The sequence below is a fragment of the Meriones unguiculatus genome, chromosome 7, assembly GCF_030254825.1.
Source record: "Meriones unguiculatus strain TT.TT164.6M chromosome 7, Bangor_MerUng_6.1, whole genome shotgun sequence".
Lineage (NCBI taxonomy): Eukaryota > Metazoa > Chordata > Mammalia > Rodentia > Muridae > Meriones > Meriones unguiculatus.
The window spans coordinates 82,464,076-82,485,844 of record NC_083355.1 but is presented as its reverse complement, the minus strand read 5'-3'; the positions used below and the strand labels follow the sequence as shown (position 1 = coordinate 82,485,844).

The following is a 21,769-nucleotide window of genomic DNA, read 5'->3' as shown; positions in this document are numbered from 1 at the left end:
ACTACCTTCAAGAATGTGCTGGAGCCTACCCACCAGTTCTTATTTTTACTAAGTTGATGTGGCTTGAAAGATCATTGCAATTTGCTGCTTTTGAGTCCCCAAGGCCAGTGAGAGTCAGTGTGTGTCAGCGTCTCCATCCCCTAACTCATCCTAGCTGCTGCTCTCCAGTTCCCTGGGAGGCATTTGAACTCACGCCTCCAGGAACTTCACATCCAGCCCTGTTGCCTTCCAGATAATCTACACGAGGCCAAAGTGGGTGATGGCCAACTTCCCAGCAGGTCAACTGTGCCCCTCTGGCAGTGTTGTTAGTGTGCGCGGATGATAAGTAATCACATTCCGTTCCTTGCTCCAAGCTCAGGAATAATAGGAAAAGGAGATGCTAGAATCTGACAGGATGAGATAAACGTTGGCCTTCTTACTGAGGGAAGCTAAGTTAGACAGTATGGCTTCATAGGCAATGAAACAAATGGTTCTTGCCCTACACTCCAGCCTAGTGGCTGTCCTCCCCACACTTGTTCTTGTCTTTCTCTCTGGCTAGCAGATACGCTCAACAGCTCTCCAGGCGGAAAATGCCTGTGCTAGGATTTTCAGCCTCAGTCACCACAGAATGTGACCATGTGACCAGGTACTGGCCAATGTGATTAAAGAGGAAGTCTGTGGGGGAAACTTTTGTTGAGGCTTTTCTCTTTAAAAAGAGAGATAGTCACACAGCTGGGGTGTGGTCAACTAAGAGAGTTCCAGGATGACTACACAAAGAAACCCTGTCTCAAAAAATCAAGAGAGAGAGAGAATGAATGAATGAATACAGGGCTGGAGAGATGGCTCAGTGATTAAAAGCACTGGCAAGCTCTTTCAGAGCATCAGGGTTCAACTTCCAGCTCCCACATTGGCTCACAATTGTCTGTAACTCCAGTTCCAGAGCACCTGACATCCTCGTCTGATCTCTGTGGGTACTGTGTGCACGCTTAGGCAAACTCACACGTAACACTTAAAAAAAAATTAAAGAGAGATGCTTGCAAAGAATTGTCTTCTCTTCTTTCACAACTCTGTGCTGCTGTGAGCACAGAGGCTTGGGGAAGAGGCTTGTCCATACTCAGAGGACAGCTGGGCCTAATGACACTGTTGAACCTTGTCCCCGGTGCTGGTTTTCTCTCTACCGACGAAGCTTCCGCCCTCTTCTGTGGATCGTGCTTGGAGTTTAGTGATGTCACTGCCCTAGCTGATCAAATCTACCAGAAAGCTAAGCTTTCAGGGTACGAGCCACCATCTTCATCTTCCAGCGAGCAAGATGGACTCTGGGCAGAGTACAGGGGGAGGGACGGAGGGGGTAGGGAGGGAGGGAGTGCGCACGCAAGGGAGGGGCGGGGCAGATTGAGAAGTGCATGCTATAGCACTGGCTATAGAAAAGTGCAAATGGAGAAAAGTTCTTTTTCCCTGCCTAACCTCTTCATAGCATTAAAGAGAATGATTAGATTGGAGCCTAAAGTAAATGTCTTAAAAGATTCTTAAAAACGGAGGCATGAGATTCCAAATTATATGTGATAAATGGAGCTCAGCTCTCCAGTGTGTGTGTGTGTGTGTGTGTGTGTGTTCTGATAGTGTTTCTAAAGCTTTCACACTTGGCTCAGTGTGCCGCAGGCCTCATCGATTTTCAGGACAATTTAGAAAATAGAGCATTAACAGCACTGGGCATGCTTGGAGTGCACCTCTTATTTCCAGGGTCCCGGACACGAACAAAGCTGAGAGGACGATGCAGTGATTGGCTGCTAAGACACAGGAATTTCATTATGAAATTTCCTTCTTCCCTTTGCCCTCGAGGGGAGAGGATTATTGCAATTATGTCACCATCCATCAGGCTGTCAGAAGCGCCAAACTCCTCTTTCCTGAGCAGAGCTAGAGAACAAAGTGAGGCCACCAAATGGCGGGCTGTCAATCAAATCTGTTTTTCCTACTCTCCGAATTTTCCGAAGAGGAAAGTACTTCGTTTTCTCCTCTTGAGATAACTGGTTATTCATGGAACCCAGCCACCCCACCGACTCACACGGGAAGATCCTGCTCGGATGGGAAGTTCAGTGTCATGTGACCGGAAGGGAGCTAGGGGTTATGTATGGGGCTGGCCCAGGCCAGTGCCTCCAGGGTTCTGGTTGCCTAGGTGTGCCTCCTCACACATGGTTAACTCAGAACTCTTGACGTTTTTGTGAAGACATCTTACTGAACTTCCAAACTCTTGTTTAGATATGGAACCAAGTCTTGCTTGCCTGACCACCCACTTTTCTGGAAATATTTGTCAAACCCTATGACAAACTTTTAAGTAGGGGGGAAATAGGCATGAAGTTCTCCACTAGCATTAGACATTTCTCTGTGTACTTAACTGGCACCAGTTACTCTCCGCAGACACCGAGATGAAAACATGAGCAGGAAATCTAGCACAGCCACTCGAGGCTCGGGGGCTGTTGGTGATGACCGGATGTGAAAGGAGCCTTGCAGGGAGTGCCTGGCGTGAAAAGCATGGGTAGTCACATGTGTGAAGAAACAGCTACACCCCTGCCCAGAGGATGAGGCAAGGGGAGGGCCAGTGTTGAAGGCAGGAAGAGATGAGCTTGGGGAGGGCAGGAGGAGACGAACTCTTTTATGGATATGTTTTATACTGAGTTATAGGGAACACTGAAAAGTTTCAACTAGAACATTCAAGCCAGGATGAGACTGAGAAAAGATTTTTTTCTATCTACAGTGAGCCAAGGAGGAAGAGTCAGGCACCAGCAGAAAGACCATCAAGGGTTCTGAACTAGTTAATCTGAGGGGTTGTGTGCTTGGCTAAGGGTACGGAAGTAGGCAGTTTAAGGTGTGTGTGTGTGTGTGTGTGTGTGTGTGTGTGTGTGTGTAGGGATCTGCCACAGGTAGTTGTCTATAATGAATCTCCAGTGATATTATTTACAGAGCTGGGAAATGCAAGATGAAACAAGTGGGATGGAGTCTGGAAGGGAAAACAGTGAGACACTGGAATACAATGGTGCTGGTCACTATGGAGGGATAAGCAGGCAGTGAGGCCACGTGCGTGGAATTGGCAGGTTAACGTTCACTCTTCGGGCTGTTTGTGTGTTCCGAACCTCTGCTGTTCTCCGTTCTGCCTCCTGTTCTCCGGTCAAAGTCCTTTACCCTGCTCCGTTCTTGAGTCTACATCTCCAGTCTCTGGGCAGTGTTATGGGGCTTGGGTGGGTAGGGGATGGGTATCAAGGATCCCAGGAGATACTGACTCCAGAACCAGGAAGCCATAGGCACAGACAGAAAGATCTCGGTCTTAAAAATCCTGCTGGTGAGTGCGCTCCCAGCTGTCACGGTTTCATGACCTTTTACTGTATTTTTCTACTCATCAGCCCTGTCTGGCCTGGGGTGCTGAGTTTTTCCACTTGGATGCTTCGTGATGAGATTCTCCAAATGTTTTTGATTTTTATTAGTTTCTCTCTTCTGGAGTTGATTATTATTCTGGCTTGATCGTTCACTGAATGTCAGGGCTATCTCCACTTGGGAGGCATTTCTCTCTCTGATTCAGTTTGACGCAATTTCTTCAGCGGTGATTCAGTCAGCCACGAAGGTGCACTCCAGAGCCCGAGCCTCTCAGATAAGCGATTAGTCTCAGCAGATCAGGAATCATGGTTCTGGATAAATAAACATTTTGATAAATTCTTAAAAAAAAAAAAAACTTTCCCATGGGCTTCTTGCTACCTTATACCTTTTTCTGTACCCTTGGCCTAGGTTCAGCTGGCAAGAACTCAGCTATTTGTCTTAAAAATTTTTTTATTAAAAAAAAAATTCTTTGACAGTTTCATGCATGCGGTGAATTTTAGTTGTTTTCACCTTCCACTACTTCCTTACCCCCTCTCTCTCTCCTGCTTACTTTTCTCAGTAATTTCCCTTCCTACTTTCAAGTCATCTTTTTGTGCGTGACCCACTCCGCTGAATTAACAATGCTTACCCGAACGTGAGGGGGGTGTTATTAACCGGAACGTGGTTAATCTGTTGGTGGTTACACCACTGAAGAAAACGATACCCTCTACCTCGGTAACCATTAACTGCGGCCTCTCACAGAGGGGCTCCCTCATCCTTGGTGAAATCTGGGCAGGTGCTGTCTGATGCAGGCAGCCCCAACTGCAGGGAGTCTATGAGTACCATGGTCAGAAGGCATCCTTTTGGTTGCACACCCCGCCTCTCCTCTTCTGGCTCTTACATCCCCTCTCTTCTGCAATGCTCCCTGCACCTCAGAGGGGGCGGCACAGTGTCCTGTTTAGGCTTGACCAACCCGCCATCTTAAGAGATGGCTTTAAGTCAGTCATGAGTGTGTGCTTCGTCAGGAAGAAGCATCTCTGAGCAGGCCCGAGGCCTTGGTTACTTCTTTAAGGTGGATCTGGTAACACCCTCGAGGGCAGGCTGTGGTTTCTCACCAGACAAGTGCCCAGACAGCTACCCGTGATGTTCAAAGTCAGCAGAACTGGAATCCTAGTCTCTGCCTGTGTGGCTGGAAGGCCAGGGCTAATAACCCTATACTGTCTTTGGGCCTTGGTTTTCTTGTAAAGTTTAATATTAATACTTCATAGGCTGTTAGAAAAATGAGCAGATAAGTCACAGGAAGAGGATTTAGACAGAGTTAAAATAGACAACTCTAGACACTGTCTACTATGGTTGCCCCTCAGGTACCTCTGAGCCCTTTTGTTATGGTGAGTGTGAATGTGATGTTCTACGAACTATAGGGTCCCAGACACTTAGCCTTAAGAAAAACAAATCAACAACCCTCCCTCCCCAGAACACACATGACTTGACAAAGAATGCGTATTTAAATGTAACTTGTTGGGTTAAAGAAGTTCAGTTTTATTTCTGGTACTTCAGTAACTGGGTCAGTTACTGAAATGGATTTCTCTTTTTCATTTCACCTCCACAGCATGGCAGCTAGACACCCCAACATGCCCATTCGCTGTCTCTGTCACTGTCTCGGCTTCATGGGGGTGTGTCCTGAGTGGCCTTTATCAGCTGAACCTGGAGGTGGAGCCACCTTCCCCCCCCCCACCCCCATAGCCCAGCTCGGCCCCTCACTGTGTTCCTCACGGCCAGGCCTACATCCTGCTGGCTGCTCCCATCCTCATCTGGAGTCTTCCCTGAATTGTTCCAAACTGCGAGGAACCAGAAACTCACTATGCTCTCTGCCATGTCATTAGTGATTCATTCAACAGATGGTTTCAGTAATTAATTTAAGTAATTGTCACCCAGGTAGTGTTGTACTCACTGAGGAAGCATCCTGCACAGGAAAGAAACCCTCATTTACATGTAGTTTCCTTTCCCTGGAGTGAATAGGCTCCTTTTTCCTGCAGCATCTTCTTCTTTTTCTTTCTTCTTTTTTTAAAGTTTTAGTTCTATTCATGTACGTTGTATGTGTCTATGTGTTTGTATGCACATATATAGAAATGTGGCAATGGCTATGGAGAGGGCTAGATTATATGTCAGGGTGCAGATGACTAGGTTCTTAATATAAACATCTCCCAACAAGTTACTATAAACAAGGTCAAGAGTCACTATGAACAATACTCCGCTACGCTTGCAGACAGGAGACCAGCATGGCTGCCCTCCGAGGCTCCACCCCGCAGCCGATCAACAGATGCTGAGACCTACAGCCAAACCTTGGGCGCAGAGCAGGGAGACTTGTGGGAAGAGTGTGGGAGTTGGGGGATAGAAGGACCCGGAGGGGACAGGAGCTCCACAAGGCCAACAGTGCCAACTAACCTGGACCCACGGGGCCTTGTGGAGACAAAAGCACCCACCAAGGACTGGACCCAGGCCCCTCTACAGATGTAGTTGATGGGCAGCTCAGTCTTCATGTGGATTGCCTAATAAGGGGAGCGGGGCGGGGCTGTCTCTGACATGGACTCTGTTGCCTGGGGGAGGGCCTGACTAATTTTGAGTGGTCCCAGCCCTGGGCTGGTGGTCCTGGGTTCTATAAGAAAGCAGACTGAGCAAGCCAGTAAACAGCACCCTCTATGGCCTCTGCATCAGCTCCTGCTTCCAGGTTTCAGCCCTGCTTGACTTCCTGTCCCGCCTTCCTTCAGCGATGAACAGCAGTGTGGAAGTGGAAGCCAAAAAACCCCCTTTCCTCTCAACTTTGCTTTTTGGTCATGGTGTTCCTGTCACAGGAATAAAACCCCTAACTAAGACATATACCTTGTGGGTCTCCCGAGCCTGTAAAGATGAGTTTCATGAACCTGGGAGCCTCACTGCTCCCTTCAGGAGGGAGTGTTTGAATCCCAAGGAACAACTGTACATCATCAGGTTCCCAGCTTTATTCATAACTATGCCACATGTACTCATTGCAACTGTAACACTCAGGGAGGTGCTCAATAAAATATGGAAGAAAGGAAGGAGAGAGAAAGGGAGAAAGTGCCTGGCACACAGTAGGTGCTCGATTCAGACCTGTGGGGTGACGTAACGAGTGCCTTAGAGGGTAGACAGGCTCTCCTCTTTCTTCTCCACACACAGGCACCTCCTTGAAGACTATGGAACCAAGACCAGGAGTCTTTTTCTGAATGCAGTCAATATTTACCAACTAGAGTTCTATTGCTTCCAACAATCCTGCCATTGTCTGTGAGACTCCTTGTGGAATTACAGAAGAAGGGCTTGGGGACCCAGGAGCCTTGTGGACGGGTTCCAAGGAGAATAAAGGAAGCACTTGCAATAAAGAACACTTCTTTGTGACTCATTAAACTCCCCGCTGTTCTTCTCGGATAGACATGTGCCTGCCGTGCCCTGCAGGGCCCCGGTATCCAGAAGTGGCGGAGTCGGGCAGAAATAAAAACAATTCACTTTAGCCCCTAAATGACGTGCCTCTTAATTCAAAATAAATCTGTGGCAGTCAATAGACACTTCTTTCAGATGATTCTGGAGAAGGGCTTGACTTGTCCTAGCAAAGTCAGACACAGGCTTCATTATTTTTAGTCTTGTTAAAAGAGGTTACCATAGCAACGACACCATCATCTAGGACAAATGTTATCTCTTTGAGTCAATAACACTAGGAGCTGTCCCACAAATATCTAGTGTTGTCAGAAGAAGAATTGGCTTTCCAATAAAATTAATTCCTTCTGAAAGTCTTCACTATTCGTCTTCATTTGTGAGCCCAGAAATTCCCTTCCTCACAAATAAGAGAGGGGAAAAGCAAGCTACAACTTTGTAATGGCCAAGACTGACCTGGCTTGTGCCTGTTTGTCGGAAGTGATTGATTCTGTTAGTTCCTTAAAATGTGTAATTTTATTTGTGGCTTTTAAATCACTCCCAGGAGGCCCAGCAGTAATTAATTTGACCCTTGGGCAGAGTGTGTGTATTCTGGGCGAGCCGAGGGGGAGCCAAATTGGCGCGCGGATGCTCCCAACCTCTCAGGATGTCTTTTGAAGTGACAGAGCAGTCCTCTTAGTCCCTGTGGAGTAAGATGGCTACTCAGAATGCCCTGGCGAGCCCAGCCAGCCTGACTACTCACATAGACTTACAGTAGGCTGATTTTCCAGCTAGTAAACCAGACCTTCGGAGTTAAATGGAACCTTCAACCTTACCTTCTTCTTGGGCTGAAAAAAGCATGTTAATTGTGGTGTAAGTCAGAGCACCACATGTCGCCTGGAGAAGGAAGATGGGCCCCGCAGGATTCTGGTTCTGCACGCTGCTAAGACCTCACAGCCTCCCAAGAGTTGCCTCTTCTACTCTTAGACTCCTGTGCACCCACCCCTGTGGCATTTAATATCCTTGAAATCGAATATGCCTAATATTGCTTGGCGTGGCGCAGTCTTTTATTGGCAGTTTTTAATTTCTTGGTGGTTCATGAGGCATTTCCCCGGAAGGAAGGGGAAGTGACATTCCTTGCCTACACACCAAGGAGCAAGCACAGCGATGAGCAACGCAGAAACATAATTCGATCAAATCTTTATTTAAAAAAAATCTTTTTATAAAAAAAAAGATGTATTTATTCTATTTTTTTTTTATGTGTCTGTCTATCTGCCTGTGTGTCTGTGTGTCTCTGTGTGTACCTGTCTGTCTATAGCACATCTTTGCCCGGTGCCAGAAGAGGTAAGAGGAGGGTGTTGAATCTACAGATAGGTAAGCTTATAAAGAAAGGGGGGCATTGTGCTTTACAGTCCTGGAAACACAAAATTAAGGGGGAGCATCCAGTGACGGCTTTCTCAGGGGCAGAGCCCTGAGATGACACAGCATCCCAGGGCCAGAGACAGGTGTTGCAGATTTGTCTTGCGGTTTTCCCTTCTCCTATAGAATCAGTAGGATTCTAGCTTGGGGCCTCTACCCTGGATACCTTGTCACCTCCCAAAGGCTCTTCTTCCTTTCCTCCCTCATTTCCTTCTTTCAGAATGTATAAATCCAGAAGGTCATTATAGTCTAAATCCATCATCTCAGAGATGACATGACAGAGGTCCCAAGAGGGGTTGGGGGTATTTAAAAATATTTGTTTTTGTTTTATGTGTATACATGTTTTGCCTAATGTATGTTTGTGTACTAGGTGCATTTCTGGTACCAAAGGAGGCCAGAAGAGAGCACTGAGTCTTCTGGAACTAGAGTTACAGGTGGTTGTGAGTCTCCATGTGAATGCTGGAGTCCTCTGCCGAGTGCCAAGTGCTCTTAACTCCTGAACCAACTCTCCAGTCCGCTTGTTATATTCTTTTTCAGCATTGCATACCTGGCTCCTTCTATGAACCAGGCAATACAATGAGTTTAGTGAATGACCCAGATGAGATCCTTCATAGATGCTATAAGTAAAACAAACAAACAAACAAACAAACAAACAAAGAAGCAAAACATACAAAGAAGGCAGGTTTGTTGGAGACAAGGTGCCTTTCTTGAACACATGGTCACCTCAGGAACAAGATGGACTGGCTAATGAGTGCTCTTCATCCCCTGACCTTTTCTTTGTTTTGAACACATTGGCTTAATGAACAGGCTCCAGCAGCTCTTTTCTCTCAAACCATGTGGAGCACTTGGAGTTCTGGGGTCTTGAGAGAGATACTGAAGCCACCAATATCTGGTTCTGGAAATAGAAAGCCAACAAAGAGATAAAACCAGAAGCTTCCATTTTCCTAAAGGTTGAAGTCCGCTTCAGGACACAAAGAAAGCTGCGCAGTTCACAGTGCTGTGTTGATTTGCATTTCCGGGGTTACTAAGGAGGCGAGGTTATTCACTTCCTGGCTGTCTGGGTTTCTCTGCCCTGTGAGGTGCTTGCTCATGGCCTTTATGTTTTTCTTTTCTGTGACTTCTTCTTCACTTGGCACAGGAGGAACCAGACACTGATCCGTACCTCACAGGTACAGCAGGGATTGCCGTAAAGATGAGGGGACCCACCAGCGCTCCGTGGGGAGCCAAGGTACTGGGGTATGTTAGAGAACCACATGAGGCCACCAGGCTTCAAAATGCCATCAAAGCACTGCTCAAACACAGAGCGAAACAAGCGGAGGTGTGCTCAGAACTCCAACACATTGCATGATCGCTCTCGCGTCTTTTTAAAATTTAATTAAAACGTTTTAGGTCATTTCATACACCAATAGTGTATTTACACCATTCCCCGCCCCTTCCCCTCCAAGTTCCCCCATATTCCCCTCCCCCAAATTCATGGTCTCTTCCCCTTTAATTATTTATTGTTAAACATATACGCGCATACGTTTACATAACCTGTGAGTCCGTTTCATGTTACTCCAATGTACGTGTGTTTAGGGCTGACCATCAGGGACCAGATAACCTATCAGGAAGCTCGGCCTTGGAGAAAACTGGATCCTTCACCCCTACCCCCACCTTCCCCCATCTCAGCCACCATCAATTTCTTGTAGCTCATCATCTAGGGGTGGGACCTCGTGAGGTTTCCCGCATTTGTGCCGGCATGCCTCCTGGTGGTGTCACTGCGTAGAGCTTGCTGAGGCAGCCATATTGTTGAGATGTCATGGGTCCAGCTGTCCTGGACACAGAAGACACTGTCTGGCAGCAGGCATCTGATCCTCTTGCTCTCCCCATCTTTCTGCCCCCACCCCTTTCCCGCAGTTTTCTCTGAGCTTTTGGCTCAGGCATCATATTGTAGATGTACCAGCTGGGATCGGGCACTCCACCTCCACTTATTCTCTGCGTCCTGACTAGTTGTGGATCTCTGTAGTAGCATCTTCTCTTTGCTGCAAAAGAAGCTTCTTTGCTAAGAGCTATATTTATTCATCTGTGGGTATAAAGGTAAGTATTTAGGACGCAGTTGAGAACTACGTTGGCTTCAGGAAAAGGTACTAGCAGGTTCTCCTCTAGGGAATATGGTCTCCACAGCCACGGGTACTTGGCTAGGTTTACAGTCACAGGAACAAATTCCCTCCTATCGAGAAGGCCTTAAGTTTACAGTCCCAGGAACGAACTCCCTCCTATCGAGAAGGTCTTAAGTCTAGTTAGACAGCTGTTGGGAATCCCTCAAGACAAAATTACCATTATTAAATCATTAGGGATATCTTTTTTTTTGTTTTTCTGCAATGTCAGAATTTATTAGTTATGAATAAGTTTAGAAAAAGGTACAGCTGTTTCATCGGGAGCAACTTGCCAGGTAGTCCCAATTTCCTTGATAGCCTCTGTCGAGGCAAAAACCATTTTCCTTATTTCAATCTCAATTAATAAATTTTAGATCACACATTGCACATTGCACAGTAAATATTTGTCTATCTATCTATCTATCTATCTATCTATCTATCTATCTATCTATCATTTATACCTATTTATCTGTCTGTCTATACCTTTGTGTCTACTTATCTATATTTATCTATATGGATCACCTATCATTTTTATCACTATACCTATCTATCTACTTGCCTACCTATCTGTAGGTTATAGAATTGTTAGAAATAGATAAAGGGGCCACAGCAGCATTCAAGAGGTTCCAAAGGGCTGGAGAGGCAGGAAAGCTGAATTACAATGAACCAGACCAGGCTTGAAGGCGGCAGCTGCTGCTGTTGCTGCACAGAGTCAGGCTGCAGGGTGAAGATGAAAGCCATTCACCTGAAGAGCAGAACCAGGGCCAGGTGAATGAAGCGGCAGATGAATGGTCAGCAGATCAGACAGATTAACAAACTGACAGAAGGACAGCAAGCCACTCTGACTTGGGAGCAGTGGGGACCAACCCAAGCAGAATCTTCTGGGGGAGGAGGGAGTTATCTGCCTGTCTGTCTCTTGATGTACACACATAGTGTTCTGATGACAGCCCAGTGGGGCCTTAGCCATGGCAGTATATGGAGCCTCGGTGGGGGAGTCACACTTTTCTGCAGTATGTGGTCTTGAGAAATTCTTGGGCCTCGTGTCTCGATATAACCTTAATATGCCACGCGCTCCCATAGGCTCCCTTTACTTAGGTGAATTCACAGGATGCCACCCTTTCTGTCTTAGGAGTAAGTTGTTCATCAGTCTAGGCCTTGTACGTGGTTCTGGATACACCGTTCATGTGTCCACCCAGGTGTATGCTCATCATTCTCACCCCAAAATGGAGCTGAAGCTGCACATACTTGGAGCCTCATGTGGCAAGGCTCAGCCTAAAAACCATTGCTATACACAATTCGGCATGAGGTAGGGCAGGGAACAGCATTCACTGTTGTTCCTTTGTTTTTGTTGTTTTGGCTAGAGCTTTTGTCGCCTGCTTTTTGTTGTTGTTGTTGTTGTTAGAGTCTTCTTTTTCTTCTCTTCCTCCTCCTCCTTCTATATTTTATCTTTTTGTTGCACTGCTTTTCCCAAGAAGATGTAAAGAAACATCCATTTGCCCAGATAGGACATGAAGAGACCATGGAAACAACTCTGAGTCCAGCTGGTGAACAGTGAGCTTATTTTGGTTACTTAGAGGACTGTGGGTGACTCATAGGAGCTGTGTTCCCACTAAGGTCACATGTTCCAGGTAGCTTATTAGACATTAGCAGGCTTCGAGGTAGACCCTTCCCTTGTAATCAACAGCCAGTTTGATACATATAATTCTCCAGCTGAGTCTCCTTCTCCCCAAGTTGCTCCAGGTGGCGTTGGGTTGATAATAAATACTGCCCATTAGGGACATCTTGCTGGGATGGTCATTGTGTTGGTTAGTAGGCTTTATGTCTGGGTAGGACTACTGATTGTGTTTTTCTTCCTCTGAAGCTTGCGTAGTACCTTCTCATGCTATGAGACATGTGACAGTTTCTTTATGCATTCACCACTTGACTGTCATATAGGTTGCTTTCCTATCTTGACTGTTGTAAATAGTGCCATGATAATTATGAGTACACAGACATCTTTGTTGTATGAGGACATGGATTCCTTCGAGTGTGTACCCAACAGTGGTATGGTTGGATTCTATGGTAGTTCTATCTTTTAGCCTTTTAAGATATCTTCTTCCCGGTAGCCATAGCAGCTGGACTAATTTATATTCTCAACACCATGTAAGTGTCCATTTCCTCCCACAGGCTCATTAACATTTGTTGTCTTTATTTTTGTTTCGTTTTCCTGGTGATGGCCATGCTGACTGTGGTAAGACACAATCACAGCGTAGTTCTGATTCCTATTTGCCCAGTGACTAAAGATACTGAAGATTGTTTTTATTTTTTTTATCAGCCATCTGTGCTTCTTTTCTGGAGTGTCTGTTCAGATCATCCACCCATTTATTAATTAGATTATTTGTTCTCTTTTCCTTTTTGAGTTCTTTATATATTCTGGATGCGAGTCCTCTGTAAGGTGGATGTTGGCTGAGATTTTCTTCTAACCTGTAGGATATCCATTTGTTCTGCCAATCATTTTCTTTGCCGTGAAGAAAAAGGGGGCTTTTTTAATTTTTGCAATTTCTTTTGCTGTTCTTGCTTTTATTTCTTGAGCTGAGTCCTCTTGAAAAATCATCACTTATGCCAATGTCTTGATATGTTTTTCTGTGTTTTTGAAGCTTGAGAGTTTCTGGCCTTACACTAACACTTTAATCCACTTTGCGCTGAATTTTTTTTTTTTTTTTTTGCACAGGCCTCCAGTGGCTCACATGTGAATATCAGACTATCACTCTCCTCCTTGTTAGTGTGACATCTTTTCTCCACCTCGGGTTTTTGGCATTTTGATTGGCCCCTGGCTGAAGATGGGTGAGTTTATTTCTATATTCTCTATTCCATTGGTCTATATGTTTCCTTTTATGCCTATACTGGGCTAATTATTTTTTAAACTATGACTCTCTAGGACAGTGGTTCTCAATCTTCCTAATACTGTGACCCTTTGACACAGTTTCTTGTGTGTGATAGCCTCCAACCATAAATTATTTTCATTGCTACTTCACAACTATAATTTTGCTACTGTTACAAATCATAATGTAAATGTTTTTGGAGACAGGTTTGGCAAAGGGGTCGTGACCACAGGTTGAGAACCAGTGCTCTAGACTATTTTTGAAACCCACCTTTGTGATACCATCAGTATTTTTCACTTGGTTCAGGACTGCTCTGGAGGCTTCTGAAGGCCCCAGCTCTAACCACCATAGTTGGATTACATTTCTGCCCTCCTATTGACCTCACCAAGGGGATAAAATTTCACCATGTGAACCCTGGGGGTGTAAACATTAAAAAAAACATCCAACTCATAGCCCCCTCTTCTCCCATTGCCTAGCCTCTGAAGAACTCAAGCACTGTAAATCATTCCCCAAGGCGGCAGTGAATGTTCATCAAGATGAACATGGAAGCAAGTGAAGGAAGATGCTGGGGGCCTGTGCTCACCCACCTCTCTGTGTGCCGCCCCAGGAAGTGACTTCAGTGGTGGGAACCCCAGTGTGGGTGGAAGGGAAGATGGTGGATGCGCAGATATTCTAGAAAGAGTTCAAAGTTACCTTTGTAGTCACAGGCCCGACCTCTGACTCTGTGCCGAGACAGGTGGCACGGCAGAGTATTAGCATGGCAAAATGTGACACCCAACCACCTTAACACGGCACTCCAGGCAGCCGCTTCTGTTGGCTACAGTTGTGTAGAGGGTTTGGAGAAACCCATTTGCCATCCCTGTCTTGTTAAAGGCTGTAGAAATAGGTGGTCTAAACAGTGAGCGAGCCTCCATTTCTTTCGATATAGAAGGAGAAAATGAGAACCCTCTATGGCAGTGCTGAAGAGGTGAGACAGATGCATGCCAACGTCCCTCAGAGTCTAGCTGCCTTGGAGGAACGCACTTGGTAACTACAGAGGTCATCCCTGGGCCATCAGTGATGGGTGTAGAAGACTCTGGTGCTGGAGCACACTGCATTAACAAGCAGTCGGGGACAGTGGGAGCAGAGGACTCTTGGCCTCCCTTTCCTGTCTCTTTTTTGTGAGATTTCAGGCCAGTATGGACGTGCCAAATCTAAAGGGTCTGTGAAGGAAGATGTTGCTCAGACAGCGGTTCTTATTTGCTGTCTGTTTCTTGGCCCAGGAAATTAGAAAGATCAAAGTCAGGAGAGCAGCCTGTCCCCAGAGTGTCCTGGATCTGGCTGTCCTGTGAGAAGACTGAAGAGCTGAAGAAAGTCCTCTGTCCAACCCAGATTCCACCATCTATAAAATCACCTGATTCCAGGGATGGGTGATTGTTGTGTGTTCTGGAAGAACAAGCTTTTAACAAGTGCTGTATTTATTAATTTTTTTTTTTCTGTGCAGAAAATGGAGATGCTTTAATTTCTTTATTTTGTGTCACTGGTCATTTAAAATGCATCTAGAACATCTCTGGGTTTGTCATGATTTGCTGTGAAATGTAAGCTCCCGAGGGCACAGATGTCTGCTTCATTTGCTTTTTAGAACACCAAGGAAAAGGGCCATGAATAAGTAGCTTCCCAATCTGTTTACATGCTGTCATTGTAGAATGGAATATAAACTATGCCCCCTACTCATAAGAAGGACTGCACTGCTTTACATTCCGTAAGACCAGACGTATAAAACATTTTCACTAACGCATTATTGGATGGCCTTCTATGCAGTGCTTGGCAGATACATAGTGGTTTATTTTAATTTCAAAATCATAATACTAGATGACTTCCTAAAACAAAGACCTGACCTATTAAAACAAAATCCCAAAAAGCACGTCAGAAAAAAAAAGTCATCTTTAATTCCCATGTATAATGCCAACCATTTCCAATATCTCTGCACTTGCCTGTGTGATTCATTTAAAGATCTTGTTGATGATACTAGTTAAATGATTTTTAAGACTTTCACATTTTCTTTTCATCTGTCAGTAAATGATGCCATGTTGTTTCCAAGGAAGAATCATTGTCTTGCTGTTCTCCAATGTTGTAAGTGCAAGGAAAGGGCTTGCCAAAAGTTGCCAGTGGCTTACTGTCTCCAAGGCAAGCCATGGTTGCTATGAGGGAAACTCTGATCCGTCTTGTCCCAGTGCACTTGCTCTCTCGGAACCAGGTGACCTACCTCTGACTGTCTCCTCAGGATTATGTCACCCACCGAGGCAACTTTCTGTTTCATTCGGTGATGTCAAGAAACAAAACACCACCCTTGAAGTGAATCAGTTGTGGAAAATAGAGACTGGCTTTATATTCCCCGGCTTTGATGTGCTTAGTAGTTCCTGTAAGAATCTGCCTCTCTTTTGTTTTGATTGACGAGACCTTCCCTCTATATTTGGGTAAGCAGGCAGCCTGATAACAGAAGGGAGAGACACTTACCCAGGGCAAGCTCTCCTCGCTCGCTGCAACTTTCGAGAGCCTGGGGGGGGGGAGGTGCTCTACAAGAAGAGTTGACTCCAGCAAGATCAGGTAAGCGCCTCTCAGCCTCTCACTTCCTCTCTTTGGGGAAGCCCACGGAGTTGGAGTTCACGTGACAACATGCCTTACCTGCAAGAACTGTGAGAGCAGCTTTGGGAATGTAGCTCCTCTCGGGGGACTCTGACCTGGGGATGCTCCCCACATGCGACGTCTGTGTGTGTTCTGTTCAGTGGACAACCACGAAGGGCCCAATGTGTGTTCCTAGAGTACCAGGAGGGACCAGGAACAGAGAGGACGGATGCCATCGTAGGTTGCTTTCCATCATTTGCTTTTAAATGAGTCACAGCTTGCGAAACTGCGCACAGCAGAGCGTAGGGGTCATCTGCGGTGGGTAGAACACATTTTACGAGGGACTGCTACACCAGGCAGCAGATTTTATAGCGTCTCCTGTGTGGTAGGCTGGGGTAGTGACAACACACCCAGGAGACGCCATTATTAGCACTTCCCTACCTTCCCCCATTCATTCCCATCCATGACCGTCAAAATGCCAATGTGTGCAAAGTTCCCAGCGTGACATGCATACCCTGGCCCTGGGTAAAAAGAGGGAAAGAGGGCATATGTATTCGTGTATTATTTTAGGCTCTACATTTCTCTTGCTATTACTCTTATCTTTCACTGGCATGCATTCCTTTTACATACAAATCAGCTCCAGAGGTTGGAATTCACCAAGGAAAAGCCTGAGATTGCTCGAGGGTCGAGTGTCTAGAGAGAGCTACTGACTATCTGCTGAAGCTAGTTAGGGAGATATTCTAAGAGTTGGACAATTTCTTGGCTTTTTTTTTTGTTGTTGTTGTTTGTTTGTTTGTTTGTTTGTTTCTCCTGTAATGCTGAGAGCAAGGTCTCTTTGAGTGACCAACACACTGGAGGCTGCACCACTGTGTGCCATCAGGTATGTTCAACTTTGCTTTCTTTCTCTCCCGGGAACAGCATGAAGCTGTCACATCTTATCCTTGCTGCCATGGCCCTCCTCCTTCTGGGTGGCTATGACCCTGTCCTCAGTACCTCCAGTGGGAACCTGCGAACTTTCGTGGGCTGTGCTGCAAGGGAGTTCACTTTCCTGGCCAAGAAGCCAGGCTGTAGGGGACTGCGGATCACCACCGATGCCTGCTGGGGCCGCTGTGAGACCTGGGAGGTGAGTAGCACGGCAGGCTTCCATGGCAGTGTCCTGGGGCCGGGCCCTCCATTTCAAGTGTTCTATCTTGTAATGGAGGGAGGCCAGCACATCTGCCCTGCCCTCTGGACTTCAAAAGCCCATTTGCACAGTATCTTGTCTTCTTCCATGAAAACCATGATGACACCCTCTCCAGAGTGCTGGTGAGGTTGGTAATGTAATTTCTCTCCATGCTCTGCATGTTGGGGGGCTATCTCTAAGGGGTCAGGTAAATAGTAATTTACCTGTTGTCAAGATCCCAACGAAGGAGCCAAGGGAAGCTACTGCAAAGTCAGAGGGAGTCGGTGCAAAGCCGGGAAGAGATTCCTGGTCCAAACCTGTGACCACATCTCTTTCCTGTATTTTCTCAGCTGTGAGGAAGTCAGGCAGTCACTCAGAAGGACCCGGAAGCTACATGCTGAGTGAGGCTCTGCCACAGCTCTTTCCCCTCAATTCAGTGACAGATCCGGTCTGTCCTTTCACACTCAGTTTTGCCTGACCTTTCACTTGGAATGGGTATACAAACCTCAAGGCTGTCCTCCCTGAGGAGTGTTCATGATGACAGGCTGCATTGACCATTGATGGTTCAACTCTTGTGGAAAGTATTGACCTCTCATGACCCAGGCTTCAAAGATGCCAGATTTAGCAAAATCCAAATCAAACCTAAGCCCCCCCCACCCCCAACCAACCAGGCAATAACCCACCAACACCCTTCTACCTCAGACCCCACAATTTGAAGTGAAGTCAAATTAAAAAAAAATAGTTAGGGAACTCAGATCAGTAACAATTTTTTTTTGGCATAAGTCTGCCCCAAATATTACATGGAACAGATTTAGGAAATTAAAAAAAAATTGAAATACAAAGTTAACTGAGTCCCCAGTTTTCCTAGAATCCCAGAATACTGAGAATAAGAAGACACAGAACAGAGAGGAACTGAGTTCCTCTACCTGGTCCTTGTGAAGGAAAGGTCGCTATTTTTACAACCTTGAGGCAAGGATTTCATCTTGAGCTGGCTTGCCTGTCACCTATAGCTGCATGTGTATATTTATATATGCCTATACATACATGCTCATGCATGTATATGTATGTATCATCCATTTATTCTGTTTCTATGTACCTTATATGTACATGCACCTGTGTATGTATTTACCTATGCATGTTTGTATGTATAGATGCATGCATTATCTATCTAATTTCCATACCTAACTTTTTTTTTTTTTGCTCAGAACAAAGGGACTGTTCTCTGAAAGATTGTTGTTATTAATTCATTGTTATAGCCTTACAATTGCACTCATAAGAGCCGTTGGTTACATGTATTGAACTCTGACCTTTGACCAGGGCTTGTGCATTGCACACATCATGTCATCTAGCTCCATGACAGTGCTGTCAGGTTGGTGTTCTGCTTTGGAGATGAGAACATCAGGTCTTGGCAGCATTAAGAGCTTTCCCTAGGTCTCCAGCAGTGGTAAAGCAGGCACAGTAGGGCTGGTTGTAGGCTCTGAGTGTCTCACCACGTATCTCTGTAGTTTCTCTAACAGAATTTCTTTGAATTCAAGATTTATAAAAGGCGAAGGGAGGAAGGGAAGTAACCTCCAGTCACTGGAAGAGGATATCCAAGAAGCTGCCTTGCTCTGCTGTATTTTGTTTTAGTAACAAAGTCCTGGATACCAGGCTGGCTGGGTACTGAGAATAGTGTCTGACCCAAAGGAGAGTGCTCTCTAGATGAGGAGCAATGTCACACAAAAGTAAGATGTGGAAGGTGGCATGTGGAATGGACAAACACAACAAAACAAGCCCTAAACCCAAACCAAACAGGAAGTGGGGAAGGGGGGCTCCAGGGCATGGAGGTGGGGTAAACGTGATCTAACATGGGATCAGAAAATGCATCTCTGGATCAGAGACATGAGCGTATGAGTGTGGGGTGTGTATGTATATGTGTGTATATGTATGTATATGAGTGTGAGCTTGTATATGTGTTTGGTGTGTGTGTTCCAGAGGGAGAGAGAAAGAGAGAGAGAGAGAGAGAGAGAGAGAGAGAGAGAGAGAGAGAGAGAGAGAGAGAGAGAGAGAGAGAGCGTGTTCTGGCAGAAGGAACAGCAGATGCAAAGCCCCTTAGTTCCTGCTCTGAATAAGGATAGAGACCGCTGTGACTAGAGAGTGGGGACTGTGTTGGCAAGGCCAGGGCCATAGCCGACATGTCAGAAATAAGGCGTACGGGAGAAAACGTAGGGGCTTGAGAAGAATCCTAATGTCATCCTGAGTCCTAAAACATCCTGATGTTTTACCCTGAGTGAGACGGGAAATTCCCGGGACTTTGAGCAGCGGTGGGCCGTGACTGACTCATAACTCTAAAAGGCTCACTCATGGTGTAAGCAGACTGTAGAGGGTAAGGCTGGGAGAAGGAAGACCAGTTATTCGTCTGATAAATATTTAGCAAATGCATCCTGTGCTTCCTGGACTTCCATGGAAGCTCAGGCTACGGTAATGAGCAGGACAGCTTCCTGCTTTCAGGGGTTTATTCACAGTGGGAGGAGTCAGAACGTAGGTAAACAGCTAGTGTTGAACGGGCACCAAGGACAGGAAGCAGGAAGCAGGAAGCGGATGCTGAATCCTGATGGGTTTCCTGTTTTCTTACCCGTGGGCGCAGAAACCCATCCTGGAGCCTCCATACATCGAAGCCTATCATCGAGTGTGCACCTACAACGAGACCAAACAGGTGACGGTGAAGCTGCCTCACTGTGTCCCTGGGGTCGACCCCTTCTACACCTACCCGGTGGCTGTCCGATGTGACTGCGGGGCGTGTTCCACTGCCACCACCGAGTGTGAGACCATCTGAAGCCTGCGTAGTCTTCAGGTCCCAGCTGGTGGCTTGGGCCTCACAGATCCACCCGTCCCACGAATATATCTGCTCTATCCCCTGCGTTTGAGTGCGGATCAACTTGGGGCAGCCCAAGTTACCTGCCTTCCTCAGGCTTAGGCACAAGGTCCGGGTGCAGCGCGCTAAAAAATGCAAAACAGAACTGGCCCTTCCCCAGAGTAATCTGTCCGCTTCCTGTGTCCGAGAATGAGGCTTTCTTTGCTTCACCTTTGGAACATGATTTGTATATTACAACCCTCGCTCAGTTTAGGTTGATACTGTGTCATTTACTTCAAGGAATCGGATAACATGAAGCCACAGAAAGCCTTTAAATTGCCCCATTCTGCCATTGAACTCCAACTGGATTTATGATTAAAGGACAGAGTCTGATCAAAACCAAAACACTTTCTTCCTTGCTCAAAAGGACACCAAAAGCTTCCAGTGTTCTTAGAGAGGGCTCCACTTCTCTTTCAACTGAGTGCTGAGTGATTACCTAAACAAGAGGCAAAAGCAGCCCAGACTGTTGCAGAGAAGGTGTTTTGATGTGGCTGATTGCTCTTCCAGGCAAAAAAAAAAAAAAAAAAAAAATTCTCTAAGTTCCCTTAGGATCCTTACTAAAGGGTCCACTTGCCAATTAAAGAACAAAACAAAACAAAATAAAACAAAATCCAAAGAGAACAAAAGCTCACAGAATGCAATTAGGAGCTATCATTTAGGTTTAAAAACACCAGAGAGTAAATTGATGTTTTGGGTGTTCTCCCGCAGCCACAGTGACGTGACCAGTCCCTCTGTAGTATACCTTGAATCTAAACGGCAATTTCTTAGTTTCAGAATCATGAGTGTTTGTGGAGGGAAACACTGCCCTGCTGGCTTACAGGAGGCCATTGTGGTCCTCCGGTGCTTGCTTTTTCCAAAACCTTACAGCAGCTGATTCTGTGACCTTTTTTTCCTAAACTCCGATATCATACAACTGTTTTTGCTTTTGGCATTTGTGGGTTTTGAGCTTAACTTTGCTCTTTTTTCTTTTTTATAATATGCCAGGAGCGTCTACACCGATGGCAATAAAGTGTGTTCCCCGTCATCCGAGTTCACACAGTCTTTCAGAAAAGCCCTTTCATTTTATTTTGCTTGGTGTGACAATAAAGGCACTTGGAATGTTGAGGTTCTTTTGATTGAAGCATTAATTTGGGATTCATGTTTAGTGAGGGACATAAATGACTCATGGTAGCCTGCATCCCGGGGTCCTGTCATCTGTAGCTGCCGTCAGGTCGAAGCTGGGGGGCCTGAGTGATCCTTGAAGGAGGAATTAATGAGTCCATGAGAATCTACAGAGCAAAGGCTGAGATTGGTTGTTAAACCCTAGGATGCTGAGGTGAATGTCTGGGGACAGAGGACTTGAGCAAAAGCCACCCGCCCCGCGGCAGTAGGTGTGTTGGTAGGAGAGGGAGTCGCTGCACAGAAAGGCATGGAGTGGCTGGGGTCTCTTCTGGGTATCCATTCTGGTCACAGATGGCTCAGGGGTCTCCTTCCATTTCAGTTGTCTTCCTCTGGGTTTTCTAGGGGCATTCCTCTCGCCACAGTTCCCAGAAAGATGGGCACAGCTTTAGTAGCAAGAATTCTGGCAGGAATTAAATGATACATTTGACCCAGAGCTGAGGAAACTAACAAGATGGGGTGATACGCTTGGGCTTTGGGACTACTGGTCAACCTTAGGGTGCTGTGACGGGAAAGGGTGTGATCATTAAATACTGAGGGAAGCACAGGAGAGGGGTGAGGAGCTGTGGCTCTTTGTAGGGTGCTGCAGCTGTTTGCCAAACTGCGGCATGGGAAGACGGGGAATATCCCAACCTACTTGATTTCCATCACCTTGAATCGAGTGGTAATCATGTGGGAAAGGGGAGACTGAGGAAACCCATTGACTGGGTCCTCCATAAATGCTGGTCTTCTAGAGCGTAGGTTGAAGGAGGGTGAGGAGTGGATCTAAGGGTAGTGAGAAAGGCCGCAT

At 46.1% G+C, this 21,769-nt stretch overlaps 1 protein-coding gene across 1 annotated transcript in view; it reads left to right on the top strand.

The window, feature by feature from the left end:
- Nucleotides 1–20,923, top strand: part of Gphb5 (glycoprotein hormone subunit beta 5) — a 42,097-nt gene extending 21,174 nt beyond the window's left edge. The window contains exons 3-6 of the mRNA XM_021652045.2: nt 13,012–13,124; nt 13,639–15,748; nt 16,685–16,889; nt 19,555–20,923. Of these exons, the coding sequence (XP_021507720.1) occupies nt 16,686–16,889; nt 19,555–19,743 (393 nt within the window). The 5' untranslated portion in view covers nt 13,012–13,124; nt 13,639–15,748; nt 16,685 and the 3' untranslated portion in view covers nt 19,744–20,923. The remainder of the gene's footprint in view (nt 1–13,011; nt 13,125–13,638; nt 15,749–16,684; nt 16,890–19,554) is intronic.
- Nucleotides 20,924–21,769: the final 846 nt, after the last annotated feature.